The 15,875-nt window shown below is 42.3% G+C and overlaps 1 protein-coding gene across 4 annotated transcripts in view; it reads right to left on the minus strand.

The window, feature by feature from the left end:
• Positions 1 to 8,763, minus strand: part of LOC148020945 (ABC transporter C family member 4-like) — an 80,093-nt gene extending 71,330 nt beyond the window's left edge. For 2 of the 4 annotated variants that reach the window (XM_087698767.1, XM_087698766.1), the window contains exon 1: positions 6,183 to 8,763. In XM_087698767.1, coding sequence (XP_087554893.1) covers positions 6,183 to 8,243 — 2,061 coding nt within the window. In that variant the 5' untranslated portion in view covers positions 8,244 to 8,763. The remainder of the gene's footprint in view (positions 1 to 6,182) is intronic. The other 2 variants (XM_087698768.1, XM_087698765.1) reach the window with 2 other exon arrangements.
• Between the last annotated feature and the right edge of the window lie 7,112 nt (positions 8,764 to 15,875).

Consider the following 15,875-nt stretch of genomic DNA (forward strand, 5'->3'; position numbering starts at 1 on the left):
CTTCTCGTCAGTCTGCTCCTTCGAGAGACAGTGGTTGCTCGACTCCTTCCTCTTCTTCAGCTACCCAATCTGCTCCACTAAGAGACAGTGACTATTGCCTACCTCTTGCTCATTTTGAGCCCCACCCTTCCCCACCTCGACTACTCAGGTTCGAGAGGCTACCTCTGGGAGCTCTTCGGCACCCCAGATACCTTCTTCAACACGACCGGCGGCACTTCCTTCATCATCAAACATTTAGAAGTCCGTGATCCATGAGTTTTTGGATTCCCTATCTACTTCAAAGAGGGATATTATTTCTTTGCCCTCAGAGGGGGCATCTACTTCTTCTTCGACTTTAGCGGGGGCCCCTCCACCTCCCATCTCAGGGGGAACCTACTCTACATGAAGTTCTTCACCCATCCTCTACTTTCTTGGGGTGGCTCTCTTCGACCAGTCATCTCTTCTACTGATATCCAAGATCTTCAAGTACCACCTAGATCGGAACCTCAAAGATTCAACCGCGACTTGGTGACGAGGCCTTCGTATTCCTTCCAGCATGGATGCACAAACCTAGTGGCTTCTCTCCCGAGGTTGAGTTTCGGATTTTCCAACTCACTCTGTCTATCGTTCTTTACTATAGGTTCCCTTTCCGGTGGAAATCTTGGATCTTAGGGATCCTCTACATCTTCTTCCTCCTTTTCTTCTTGCCTTGGTCACTTGGTTAGCATGGAGCCACCTCCCGAGATCGAGTACAGGCATATCCTTATGATTCTCGGCACCACACAAAGTCCGACATTCCTCCTATGCATTGCATGTTTTCATCATCTTTGTACTAGGGCGCTTAGGCAAGTGAACAATTTTTCCACAAGAGACACTGTCCAAGTGACACCTGTTGCATGAGCATTCTTCAGTATGTAGCATTGCATCTCCACCTCACTCTCCTCTTGTTCCCCTTTTTGGGCCTAAGAGGGGGTATTGAGAAACCCTTTACCTGCAGTTTGTGTTTTTGCATTTTGCGTTTGGGGTTTGCGTTTAGGGCCCCAAAAAGGGGCACCATCCTAGGCTAACTATGCATATTTATAGGCCACTCTCTCATTCATTCACTACGGTTGATTCATTCAGTCCGTCACCTCTTCACTCCGTGTTTCTCCCCGCCAACCTTACTATCTTGTTGGTACGTCATCTTTTGATAGAAGACACTTATAACTTCAAGATAGCCACAAGGACTGAAGAAAATGTCTAAGCCTTCTTTGGAAAAGTCCAAAATGCCTCGTAAGCACAAACAATTGGTACCCATGGGGCAACAAGTGCAAATGCATGGCCAACTTGGTAGTGCCAATCCATGGAAACATGATGGCACTATGGAAACATGAGCAGCAAGGTAATTATGCACATGCAAGCATAGGATCGCAAGGATACTTTGGTGGTGGTACCATTTTTCATGCTATGGTTGGACAGGCACTGCATATATAGCAATGTATGGCTCAAATCCCTATGGTATGTAGCATCCAATGCATGGCTCACAACACCCAATATATCTGGGTAATGCAAGTGACATGCCTAATCACCTGAAGTTTTTCACCCATTCTCTACTTTCTTGGGGTGGTTGTCTTCAACCAATCATCTCTTCTACTAATACCCAAGATCTTCATGTACCCCCTAGATCGGGACCTCGGAGGTTCAACCGCGACTTAGTGACGAGGCCTTCGTATTCCTTCCAGCATGGATGCACAGAGCTAGTGGCTTCTCTCCGGAGGTTGAGTTTCGATTTCTCTAGTTCACTTTGTCTATTGTTCTTTACTTCAGGTTACCTTTCCGATGGAAATCTTGGATCTTGGGAATCCTCTACATCTTCTTCCTCCTCTTCTCTTCTTGCCTTGGTCACTTAGTCAGCATGAAGCCACCTCTCGAGATTGAGTACAAGCATATCCTTATGGTTCTCGGCACCACACAAAGTCCAACATTCCTCCTATGCATTGCATGTTTTCATCATCTTTGTACTCAGGCGCTTGGGAAAGTGACCAATTTTTCCACGAGGGACACTGTCTAAGTGACACCTGCTGCATGACCGTTCTTCAGCATGTAGCATTGCATCTCCACCTCACTCTTCTCTTGTTTCCCTTTTTGAGCCTCAGAGAGGGTGTTGAGAAACCCTTCACCCGCAGTTTGTATTTTTGTGTTTCTGCATTTTGCGTTTAGGGTTTGCAACCCCAAAAAGGGGCGCCATCCTAGACTGACTATGCCTATTTATAGGCCACTCTCTCATTCATTCCTCACGGCCAATTCATTCAATCCGTCACCTCCTCTCCAGCCTCTCCACTACCCTCACACCCCTTCAGAAGGACATTGCGGTTCGTGATACGTGGTTGTCTTCATCTTCCTTGTGCTACGGCACCCTTGTTTCCTTGTATCACATTCACTCCATGATTCAGGTCTTCATCATTCCATTTATCAAAGTTTCTTCTCTCTTCTCTTCTCTTCTCCATGTTTGACGAGTTCACTCCGTGTTCCTCCCCACAAAACCTACTGTCTCGCTGGTATGTCATCTTTTGACACCAAGCTCTATCATTGGCATAGATATAATAGATTACTACAACATCTATCAAGCCATGCAATGATAGTGGCCTATCCCAATTCTCTTGTTCCACGACGAGCATCGCCCTCGGCCCACTCGCCATGCGATCTATCACTATTTTCAAGCATTATATTCCAATCACTTAATAGTAAGGTCGGACAAGCATCCACTTGTTGCGCTAGACAATACCATTATTCCACCCGCTTGGTTGAGACATTGGAGGCATACATAGAGACAAAAGTTATCTTTTCTCCCCATCATAATCTCACCTAATCTCATCAACCACCACAAATCCTTCCTCATCTCTCCACTACAAGCTTGAAAGTCCTTTATGAGCATCATGGATCTGTTGAGATATCAAGCTCCACTCGTAATGTGCCAGGGTGACCATTGTGCATTTATGTCACCGACTTGTTAGCTGGCAGATACGGTTGGTACACCGCCATGAATAATAGCTAGATGACAACTATCCTTATCTACTCTAATTCGTGGCTCAGTTAGTATGCCACCTTAGTTAGTTGAGTTTGGTTTGAGACCCATATATAGGGTTCTTCTATTTCTCTGTACTAGTGTTCTTTCTGGCTTACACAACTAAGAAGAGGAAAACTGTTTTCAGCCTCCATCTTTGTGTGTATTCCCCCATTGTGCAAGCAAGAAAGCTACAAGTGAGACTCCTTCCTTCTCTCCCACAATCTTGACAGGATCTTCCTCTATCTCTAGAGCATTTGTTAACCGCCAAGACAGCCTATCATAAAGAAGTTATCCACATCCATTTCTCCTACCTTGATCTCTTGAATTGCAAGCACATCCAAGTTTTGCTTCCTTAGAATTGCATGCAAGACATTGTGCCGCTTCTCTAAGCATAAGGCTTTAACATTCCATGTGACTAATGTAATCTTTTTAGAGACTTGATTCATTTCAATGAGAATTTCTTCAGACAATTCCTCAACTCCTTCAATGACTGCATAGTAGTTGTTATCGACTGATAGAAGCTACAAAAGCTTCTTGATAGAAAGCTTTTCTCTGGGCTTCTGCATTCTTCGCTACTCCTCTTCACTCTAGGGTCAACTTTTCCTTGTCATCACCTTGCAATATTTGATGTTATAGCCTACTTTGAGGTTTCATCACTTGCTTCCCTTACCCTTCAATCACTTCTCTCTTTTTCACATCATTTTTCTCAGCCTTGGCTTCCTCTTTCTCACCCATGTGGATCGTAGATGTTGTTTCTAATGCACGCGTACTAGCGCTCTTCTTCTTTGGCTCAGAGCACTCTCCTTATTGACTTTCTTATCCTTCTTATGACACTCCTTACTACAAATGCCTGCACTCCCTACGACTATAGCATGAGTCAAGGAAGCTTCCAATTTTAACCTACACCACCACTTCAAAGCCATGCTCATCATGGACTTCAAAATATGCTAAGGGTTCTTTACAGCTGTCTCAAAGTATGCAAACCTTCGTCTCAAGTTGAGTGTGCCACAGGCAACTGGCATATATAATACTTTATCCAACACACCAGCAATGCTAGCAACCTCCTCATCCGACAAAATGGGCAGATTAGATAGAGTGACCCATACAAGGCACTCATATTGCACAACAACTTCAAGCGAGAAAGAAAAACTCCACAACATCACTAGCACCAAATTACTTTTGTAAGCAACTACACAAACAAGGACCCAATCTTTTTTTGCAGTTGAACTAAGCAAGGCCATGAAAAAGCCCCTTCCAACAGAAAGTATTATTGCAAAAAAGCATTACCTTGATAAATTGCTGCGAACCACCAATTGAACTCTTCTTCAGAGGAACACCCATAACATAGAAGAACATTGTCATTGCAAAGTCTACAAATCATTGTGCCGAGACTCTACATGCATGCATGCAAGGAAGAGGGAGGCTGCCACATGTCAAGCAGCCTTAATTAGGCTTAAAGACATGACAATGCATTTATTGCCACATTCTTCTCCCTTAAGTGCCATGCCTCCTAGCTCTCCCTCTCAAGGAGAAAAATTCATAGATCCCTGAGGGCCTATGGAGAGGACTTTGACACACAAGAAAGACCCATCAAGCCATTTTGCTATAACAACTAACCGATTGAGAAGCTTCTTTTTGTTCACTTTGATACATAGTCACCACAGCATCTTGTAACTATACAGAGGACAAGGTTCCTCATGACAGAGAAAATGTCATATCGTGTCGATCAATTGAACAATATATCTCCAAGTGTTGGCCCACATCTACCATAACTGGCTAGACCGAGGATGGTAACAAGCTACATCATATGCTAGAGAGTGCAAACTCTACTATCATCTTATGGCAAGATGAAGGCCACTAGGAGTATGAAGGAGATGACCCAAAATACTACAATCTAATGAACCTGAGGAATAAGATGTACAAGCAGTGATCTCAGAGTAATCGAAACCAGAAAATAAGACATGAGATCCTCGATATGATGGAATGAAGTGTTCCAAGGCAGAGCTTATGCAAAATAACTACACTCTTGTTTGAAATTCACAAATGATGATGTACTTGCACAAAATAAGATAGTTTGCCCAGGAAAATAAATGAATGAAAATGTTCACCCACAGCATCCTTCATCCATGCTTTAAGCATAGGCTCAATCATGATACACCCAATAAGACTAGAGGCACACACCCAATTTTTGAGCATGTGTAATGCTTTGCAAAAGAGGTTTCTGTTGTAGCTCACAGAATATAAAATGCAGGAAATCTGAGGCATCTTATTCACTTGAAACAAAGCTAACAGCGTGAAGACACACTTTCATATTCAAACCACTCACACACACATACACACATAAAAGCAAAGGAACAAATTGTAAAACAAAGAAACAAGTCAATATTCATTGATAGCATTGCGTAAAAAGAAGATGAAGATGAAAAATAAGAACTACACATGTAAGAGCATAAATGAAAATGGAAATGCAAAGTTAATCACCTGCATGTAAGAGAAGTATTGAAGAGCAAATAGGTCGTATGAATGAAAAAGAGGTCAACCAAGATTGCAAATAATGCTCCTAGATGTAAGGGAAGTAAATGAATAAAGATAGATCTCGGTCATTGTATTACATAAATAGCAAACATAATAGAGAATAAGAATCAGCCTTCTCTTTGTAGGTCTCTTCAAAGTCTTTGCAGCCTTCTCTTTGTAGGTGTTTCAAAGGTCCTCAGTTCGATTTCTTTATTCACATCACAACTGACCAATACTGCCATGTCGGTAATTCAAGTCATTTTTTCTGTCTTGAGGACTCTATATAAGATGATTTATCAAAGGACCAAAAACTACCATAGACCTTTCAGCTACAAACACATACGGAAAACAATTACACTTGATTTAACGAACATTTAGCATGTATTTCTCTCTCATTGCAACATGTTACAAATGAAAAGTGTTGTAAGATGTTGCCATTGAAATTTGATACCTACAACTACTTTTTTGTTGATACTTCTTTGCAAATATCTCATCTGATTTCATGTCCCAAAATTAGGACCTTGAAACCAACATTGAGTAACAAATATCATGTGCAAACACATATGAGGTTATCTCACAATTTTCTTAAGCTGCAAGACACATCATTTTAAGGCCTTCCAATGAGTCCCAGATTAAGACTTACCAGTCCAGAAATTTTGACCATCTCTCCTAATAAAGCTGCCAATAATGAGGACTTCCCAGATCCAACAGTTCCAACTATTGTCACAAGCCAGCCTTGCTTTACATTCAGGTTGATATCACGTAGAATTGGTGGTTTGTCTGCATCCTCCCATGCAAAAAACCCTCTCTCCACAACCACAGGATGTTCATCAACCTCTAAAACCTTTAATACAGCTCCTTGGTCAAGCTCTGCACTCAGCATGTATTTGTCCAAGCGCTCCAGAGAAACTACAACTTGTGAGAAAGCAATCACAGCCTGTGGAAAATTTCTTATTGGCTCCTGCACTATCCTGAAGATGGAAGCTGCTGTGAAAACTTTAGACGTCGTCAAACCAGCATTAAGCAACACTGCAGTTACGTAAGTCACAGTAGACACCAAAGGCAGTGTATTCCACAGTGCAAACATGTTTGCTGCAGTGGCAATGACAAACTTTGAAAGCCATTCATATTCTACGTCCCTGTAGTGTTTTACTCTTTCCTGAAACTTATCCTCCCAAGCTTGCAGCTTGATCACTTTCATGTATGCAAGTACCTCGGTAATTGATCTCATTCTGGTATCCCTCATCCTCATGACATGCCCCTGAAAGAATTTTTGCCTCCCAGAACTATAGACAGTTAAAGAGCCTATCACAACCATGGTAGCCAGACCAGCAATTGCTGAGATACCAATATCACGAAACAGAAGCACTAATGCCAGAGTAAGTTGCAAAGGCAAACTCCAGAAAAGATGAAACTGCAAGCAGGCATCTGACAGCTGCTGCGCATCAACCACCATGTAGTTAGTGATCTGGCCAATACCATGAGCCTGCCTGGCTGCACTAGATAGGCGCAATCCCTTTTTATAAAGTGTTGTTACAACAGCTGTACGTATGTTATTGCCTAGCCTGTAGCATTGAAAGTTATACTGATGGTATGAAAACACCTCGACACATTTTGCAACAATGAGCATCAGGACAAGCACGTAACCATCATAAATAGAGGCGCGCTGCCCACTGGCAAAGCTGGTGAAGCTACTTATAAGAGAGGGGCCAGCATAGATGACCACTGACCGGATTAGCTGTAAACATCCAGTCAAGACAAACTGTCGCCAGAAGCACTTGAGAATGGTTGTTCTCATTGGATGAAGATTCCCTGGATCATCAGGCCATTTTGAAGTGAACATTTTGTATATATTTTCTGCACTGTCATGAGGAGCAAGGGGCGGAACATCATTTACGCCAAGAGATGCCTTGGAACCTGCTGCAAGCAGTGGGGTCAACCAGACAAAAGTGGCCTTGCTAAATATGCTGGCAGTTGCAAAGCCACTGGCTTTGGGGGAACTTGTCTGAACTTTGTTCTCACCATCAAGAAGGGGCACTACAAGCATATCACTCATAGATTCTGGAGAAGAATGTATGCCTGTGACGCCATTGATTGTTACCACTAGAAGGAACAAGGCAACCAGGAACTTCACAAAGGCGTAAACATCGGTCACCTGAAAAACAGCATCGTAAGAAAAAGAAGATGAAAACCTGAATATGGAGCTGCAGACCTGCAGCACAGATAGCAAGAACGTCCCAAACCACCACAGACGCAGCGTCCAGACATGGTTGGTTAAAGAATTCCTCCTCTCATCAAGAAGAATTACGATGCAGGTGATCCAAGCAAAAGCCTCAAAGGCAGTAAACCCTGTTTGAAGGACGGTATCTCTGCTCCAGTTAGCTTCATAGCATTCCCAGGCTTCGAACAAAGTGATTCCAATGGAGATGCAGGCCAGGAGGCATGCTGAAGCCATGGTGAGGGTGAAGCGCCAGCTTGCTGCAGCACGGCCAGCCAGCCGCTGCTTGGTTTGTCTGGTGCATCCGAGGTTTTGCACAAGGGAAGCCGATAGGAAGGCAGCGTGGACAATGGTGACGATGGCGTGCTGGGGGCACTGAGCGAACAGGATGTAGGCAAGCCATTCCTGGACTCGCTCGAAGGTGGTGGTTGCCGAGGAAAGGGTATCCCAGGGGCCAGAACATGTGGTGGAGACGATCCAGGACATGGCAGATCAAGCTGAGGCGAAGTTAATGACGCTACGATGCTTGTTCAGCTTAGCTTTTCGGTTGCAATGGAGCCTTGAGATGTTTGATCACTCCAGCGATATATGCGTTACAGCATGCCGACTGGGAGAGGCGTTGATCCCTGCATCCTTTTGTATCGCCTTCTTGAGGCCACTGCTGGCGATGGCGAAACAAGTGCCTTGATGCCATCAGTGGAGCAAGCGCCTGCAGGGAAAGGAGCTGTATTGGCTCTCGCCGGCGCTCTCTCCCTCTGTCTGATGATGAGCTCCTTCCATGTTGGTGTGGCGACGGCAATGGTTTTTTCTTTTAATCAGTACCGCCTGCATGATGGCACCGGTGCCATTTCAAAAGGTGGCAACACCGACCGACTCGTTTCTCGTGTGCAGCATCGCGTTTCCGTGCCTCTGCAGCGTTCGCTCAAAACATCATGCGAGCCCGTCCAAAAACTCTATTTTGACCTTGACAATTTGCGAGTCCTTTCATGCGACTCAATTCCGTGGTTTTAACTTTAGATTGCAACGTTCAAAACACTCTCTCCGAATATTTCAGGCTGTTTTTACAAATTTAACAATTTATTTACACGGAACCTCGGTTTTTCATGAACACTGCGCTCGTATTGCAAACCCCAAAACATGGGATCATCGATCACACATGCCTTGTTTGTAGGCTTTGCTAGCTGCACAATGTGACGCCTACTATGTATGCCTAATTTTTTTTCAAGTACTATATATGTCCTTTGACCTTTACACGTGAAATACTTCTATAAATGTTAATTTAGAGCTAGGTCACACCGAGGGCAATGCACATAGTGTGCATCAAGAAGAGCGAGAGTTTGGCACAATCATGCACTTGGATTTTGGGAGAGAAAATCTTCAACACAAAAAAAAAAATTGTGAGTGTTCGTTGGCTACCACAAACCTTCCTCTTTACACATGAAAAGATATTTGAAATTAAGATTTAACTTCCAATACAAAAGCCTAGGGAGAGACTAGTTGGGCCAAAAATATTATAACTCTACCACAAACCCACTTTGCACTCCCTAAGAGTGTGATTTGCTACCACTCCTAACTTCAACATAGCACCCTATGGTAGGCTAGCTGAATCCCACTTAACATTATTGCCCAACATGACCATATGATAGTGAGATAAGCCACCCTCACCACCACTCTGCCCATGAATCGTGGTGTGACTAGGCTCTTTAGATCTTGAGGAAACATATCAAACGATCACGTCTACCAATATTCCATGAAACTTCCAAATCACATAAAATCTCTTGGCAAGCTTAAAAATCCATGGGCTATGAATGCTAGCTTCAGAATAGGTTTCATGGGCACCTCTTCAATCATATATTATTGTCATGCATCCAGTCACCATGTGTCCATCAATGACCGCATGTACAATAAGAAGGAAGACCATACATCGAGAATGATAGGACAATGGCATGAATTGTTTTGAATTGTCCTATCTGTTTTGAAAACCTTCAACCTCAACACTTTATCATTTGGAAGTTTTCATAGATTTTCCAATGTTTAGCCCTATTACAACAAAATTAAACTTCTTTAAAAATGATTTTCTATTAGAAGATATTTCAAACCCATATTTTGCACTTAAGAATTCACTTGTGATAAACCCAAGGTCAAGGATTCCATTCTCACGTACATTAGTAGTGAGATGATGCCACATGTCGAATTAGTACTCAAGGGTTCTAGGTGTCATTGCCTATATGTCTAGATCTAAGCCTTAATATCCAATCAATATAGAAATCCTTTCACTTAAAAACAATATGTAGTTGGAGATTTAGTCTCGGTCCACGAAGCTAGCAATTTATTGTGTTTTTACTAAAGATTGTTCCAACTTTTAGATGTCCTTAAAATGGAGGTGAAAATTTTAAGCATTCTCATATGAAAAATATGTATAGTTGGAGTTTTTTTTTTTTAACGTGGATAGATAAATATGTATTAATTGAAGTAAAAAAATGATAGTTACTATAGTTGGAGATTTAGTCTTGGTCCATGCAGCCAACATTTTATTGTGTTTTTACCAAAGATTGTTCCCAACTTTTCAATGCCCTTAAAATGGGGTGATAAGATCTTAGCCAAAAGAAAAGCCTAATGTGGAAGGAGAATTCATGAAAAATATTTCTTATAGATATACAAAAACCTTCAACTCAAAATTTGGAAAGGATTTTATGAATCAAGATATATTTACCACTAATGCAACTAAAATATTCTTAGAGTTATAATTTTTGAACTTTTTCTTTAAATTTTGAAAAAGTATTGCAATTTAATTTACATTAAAGCTCTCTTTTTTTTTTAGTGAATATTGTAATGAGAGTGAAGGATGTTCATCGTTTGACATTAAACCTCAATTTTTCGCGAGCACTGGCGAGAGTTAAGAAAAACCTTTTCTATGAGCGCTGAGCAACTTTTTTTCAAGCGTGTCGGATTTTCGAAGGGTCTTAAGGAAAGAGAGAGGATTGTGGGTTGACGGGACAGGCGGGCCCCGGGAATAAAAAAACACAAATGATTGGGGAAGTGGGGGCGCTAACAAAACAATGATACAATAATAATTGTTATAAATTATTGTAAATGTATCTGTTACCAGGTGGTATCATTGGCATTGGGCAAGAGCCTGAGGGAGTCCCGACTCCCGAGGGAGGGGACTCGGGGGGAGTCTGTGTTGAATCTCGATGTTTGAACTTTGAACTTTTAGAATGGTTATTTTTATATTTGTTAAGAAATTTTGGGCATTGTGTGCCGGTAAATTTTATTAGATTAGATTAGATAATAAATTGTAGCTTGTGAATCGTGATATGATAAATGAGGAGAAAGGCTCGTTCTCGGTATTGGTTAAGTAGACTGTAGCGAGTCTCGCGTTGCCGCCCTCGTGCACCGCGTGCACTCTCGACAGTCTTTTAGACCGCATCAGACACACAGAAAAAGCTAGCGGGTGTCTTTCGTAACCCGTGACGCTAGCCTCTGACAGGCCCCAAGCCTGTCAGGCTGAGAGAAAGAGAAATAATAGATAGTTAGAGAGAGAGAGAGAGCGTGTGTGTGTGTGTGTGTGTGTTTGTGTGTGTGACGTGTATTTTAGAACTCTTCCATAACCAAAGGACTCTAAGGCGGTGCACAGTGCCACTGCACACTCAACGCTCGCTGCTCAAGGTGACGTAAATCACAACTTACAAGTTACAAATGTGAAAGAGCCTCGTGCGGTGAATCCTTAAATGGTAATATAGGATACAAATTTGAGATGTTTTTAGCTTTTTTTAATTATGAGAATTGCAAATTTTGAAGTCGTAGAAACACATCTCTACCATATAAGAATCAATGCCCTGTCTTATGAGCTATGCATCAAAGCAACAAAGAACGAGGGGCCATTTTGACCTTGAAAAGACTTTGATCATACCCTTTTGCATTGCTAGAATACCATGCTTTAAAAAATTTAGATAGAGATATATCTTGCGCATTAGGATGAAAAGGTTCCCTTGATGTCCATGATCCATATAGAAGTGGTGATGTTCAAGTTACATGTGGCTCTTGGTAGGGAGTCTAGTCTTATCTAGTATGTTTGTGTTACATTAATGTTTAGAGAGAGAGAGAGAGAGAGAGAGAGAGAGAGAGAGAGAGAGAGTAGAAGGGCTCTTGTACCAAGTAACATGAGATAGATTTGACAATGACTCTTCAAAAATCATAGTAAATTGAAATCGTGAATTCTTTCTTAAAAAGCAATTCAATAAAATTTGTCATTTTTCTCAAATTGAGTGCAAAGGAAAAAGTCACCCAAACACTTCACAATGAAATAAGGCAAACAAAAATCATTATTTAATTTATTTGCATGACTAAGATTTCAAAACATTGGCTAGAATGTACACTCAATTTATTGAAAATTGCTAAAAATATATTGGATTAATTACACAACTAAAAAGAACAAAAAAAGCCTTATCAAAATCCTAGCTATTCCTTTTTTTCCATCCATTGCCACAACATTTTCCATGAGCATTGCTCTAGAGGAAATGAATTGCAAGAGAAAGTGTACACTTTCTTTTTTAAGGCCAGTCGATCTCAGCTAGGCCCAACGTTCATGAAAGACAGAGTTCTAATGTAGAATTAATGGTAAATTTTGAAAAATGACTCCAAATTTTGAACTATAAGATTTAAACCCTTAGTATTCTCATAATTCTAGTTATGAAACTCAAAATTCTTCCAACATATTAAGTTACTAAAAATATTTTTCATAATGTATTACTCAAGGCCTTATCATGCAGGGCCACAATTGGGAGATGGTTCCTACTATGTAGGTGACAAGAAGAAGTGGCCATTTTTTTTTTTATAATGCGCTTTCCATTTCTCTAAGGTAATAGGTATTTATAGCACCATTCCAAGAAGGGGGGTGCAGCTGGCTACAGCCAAGAAACAAAGAGCTCAAGCCATAGTTCCTAATTTTTTACAGCACAGTTTGAACACCCAATGAGTGGATTTCAAAGTTCCGAGCACTAGAGAAACCTCAGCCTTTAGCTGATCTTCAGTCAGGAGCCGATGGGGCTTTTGAAAAACAGTGTTGTTCCTTTCTTGCCAAATGATTTTCAAGATCACAGTAGACAAAAGTATAACCAATCGCCAGGTAACGTCATCCAATGATCCATTGTCTCCAAAAAAAACAGTAGCAAAGCCGAAGTCAAATCTGAGATTGCATCCTTTCAGCCATTTCCTCATTCTATGCCACAGTGGTTGAATTGCAGGGCAATCCCAAAAAAGATGCTTCTCATCTTCTTCGTGTTTCTTGCAGAGGGGACATAGAGGGGAAATAGAGAATCTTTTGGACAGCCTTGATCTAAGCAGGAATTTCCTGAGTAATAATCTCCATCTGAAGCAATTCAGACGATACGATGGTGTGATATGCCAAACCTTGCGGATCCTCCTTTGCCAGGTGCAGAGTGATGCATGTGGACAATGTTTCCGCCATTTCTCACTCAGAGTTAGAGCAATTGCTGGGGATGGTGGAGCATGATCCTTTCTGTCACGGCATTTTATCAGTTGTTTGTCAGCGGAGCTTGTTAATGCTAATAGTGGGGGGCAAGGGCAGTCAAAAGAAGATGTGGGCCAATCCTGTCTCAGACAGGTAAATATTCTGTTCAGCCATAAAACCTCATTCTCCAAGAGCCCAATTTTGGTCTTGATGTCCTCCAATGTTAGCCATCTGTTCTGATCAGGCAGCCATAGTTGAGTCCAGAATTTGAGCCCTTTAATTGACATCGACTTGGCGAGTGTGCGATTGGCTAAAATGGGGGCAGCTGGGGGGTCAAATGCAAAGGGGTTATACCAGATTGATGAGGCTAGGGAATAGTCGCCTTTCCGACTAAATTTAGTAGACCAAGAAGCTTGCGACACTATTAATTGCCAACTCTTGACAAGTGCTTGGGCTGTAGGGGACTGAGGAAGCTTGATAGGGTCCTGATAGCAGCACACAATATCTTGCCAGGCTGCCCCCGCCCATCTCTGTCCTGAGCCTTCTATCCATGTGGTAAGGATGGTAGACCATGGTTGCCCTTGATTCATCCTGAGAATCAGTTTGAAGGTGAGTCTATTGGCTTTATCCATCAAAGGCTCAATCCCTGCACCACCTTCATCTCTCCTGGCGGTCACATAATCCCAACCAATCTGGGATATGCTGGTACCATTAGGCTTTCTCCATAGAAACTGTCTTAACAGCTTCTCGATTAGGCCCCAAGATGCTTTACTGAAGGAAAACAAGGATGCCATGTAAACTGTCAAAGAAGAAAGAACATTCTTGATGACCGTGAGCTTCCCAGCCAATGTGAGGGGGGCACTAAACCACTTAGAGACCTTCTCCTGAATTTTACCCCCATACCATTGAAATCTTTGCCGTGTTGTCAAACTAACACCAATCGGTGCTCCTAAATATCTTACCACTTCGCCAGGACTGATCACCTTGAAGCCATAACCAAGCATCCACTCCTGGGGTCCCTCCAAGTTAAGGGGGAGAAGCTCAGTCTTACTACTGGTTATGATGGATGATGACAGTAGAGCAAACTCATTGAAGGTGTCCATAAGGGCATCAACTAACTCTTTCTCCGTGGCCACAAGGGATGAGCTATCATCTGCAAAAAAATGTGAAGGTGAGCAAGTGCCATCTGGCAATGGCATGCCTTTAATAACCCCTTCTTGGACTTTCTTATCAATTGCACGGAGCAATGGATCTGTGATTAATGCAAACAGAAGTGGAGCGACCGGACAGCCTTGCCTAATGGATCTCTTAAGTGGAAAGGGCGTGGTTAAGTTACCATTGATGCTGATGGCTGCTGTAGCATTCGTGAAGAGTGATGTAATCAACCTGATAAAGGTTGGCCCGAATTTGAAAGCCTCAAGAACCTTTCTGATGAACACCCAATTGACTCTGTCATAGGCTTTGTCTAAGTCGATGTTGACTAAGACAAATTCTGAACTATGAGCAAGGGCCATGTCAATTGAAAGAACTAAATTTAATACATCATCTTGTATTTTCCTGCCACTAACAAAACCATATTGTCTGACATGGACAATTCTTCCCAATAGGCTCTTGATCCTAAGAGCCAATGTTTTAGACATCACCTTATAGGTGAAATTCAGCATAGATAATGGTCGCCAGTTGGAGGGTTTAGTGCGAGAAGGCGACTTGGGAACCAGTTTGATTAACCCCTGGTTGGCCTCTCTGAGCATACAGCCAGTCTTCCTGATGTAGTTCATCATATTCACCATATCTTGCCCACAGATTTCCCAGATTTTATGAAAAAGTTCAGTTGGGAGACCATTAGGTCCCGGTGCCTTCCCAGTTTTCATGCAAGACACTGCAAAGTGAACTTCCTCCTGCGTAAAGGGACGGTCCAGCAGTAATGCTTCTTCAGTAGAGATAGGAGAAATTAATCCTTCTAGAAAGCTGCTTACCTTTGCATTATAGTCATTCAACAAATCAGGCTCTGTGCCGACAATGGAGGCTAGATGCTTTTCAAGGATTCTTGCTATTGTGTGCTCATCTGTATACATGTTCCCTTCTTCATCTTCCATAGCAGCGATCACCTCCTTCCTTTGCTTGGCTTTGAGAGACCTGAGGAAAAAGGAGTTGGGGGCGTCTCCGTATACCTCCCATTGACCCCTCAGGAGTACCTTCGCAGTCTGCACTGCATACTGTTCTTGAGCCTTCAAGTATGTCTCTACTTCTTTCAGCAGAGTTTGAGCAAAGGAGTCGTTAGGGCAATTGGTTATTACACTGAGAAGCTGTTCCCGTACCTTAACAGCCCTTTCACCTTCTTGCCTCCTCCTAGATGCCAGTCTCCTCCCGTGATCCTTTGCCACCTTAGTCATAGCAGACATACATCTTTGCCATCTGAAATCTGGAGGGAGATCCGGATCTCTTGCCCTGTTCCAAGCCTACTCCACTTTCTGTAGGAAATATTTATCCTCCAGGAAGGATACATTGAGGCGAAATGGGGGAGGGCCCCCTTGCGTCCTCCCTGTGATGACAACACGACATGCAATTAGAATAGGCAAATGATCTGATGAAGTAATCTCCATAATTGTGCGGTAGGTAATTCTCCCACACAACCACTAGGCACC

Source organism: Lygodium microphyllum, chromosome 18, assembly GCF_053477565.2.
Source record: "Lygodium microphyllum isolate KBCC chromosome 18, Lygodium_microphyllum_v1.1.10, whole genome shotgun sequence".
In the NCBI taxonomy this organism is placed as follows: domain Eukaryota; kingdom Viridiplantae; phylum Streptophyta; class Polypodiopsida; order Schizaeales; family Lygodiaceae; genus Lygodium; species Lygodium microphyllum.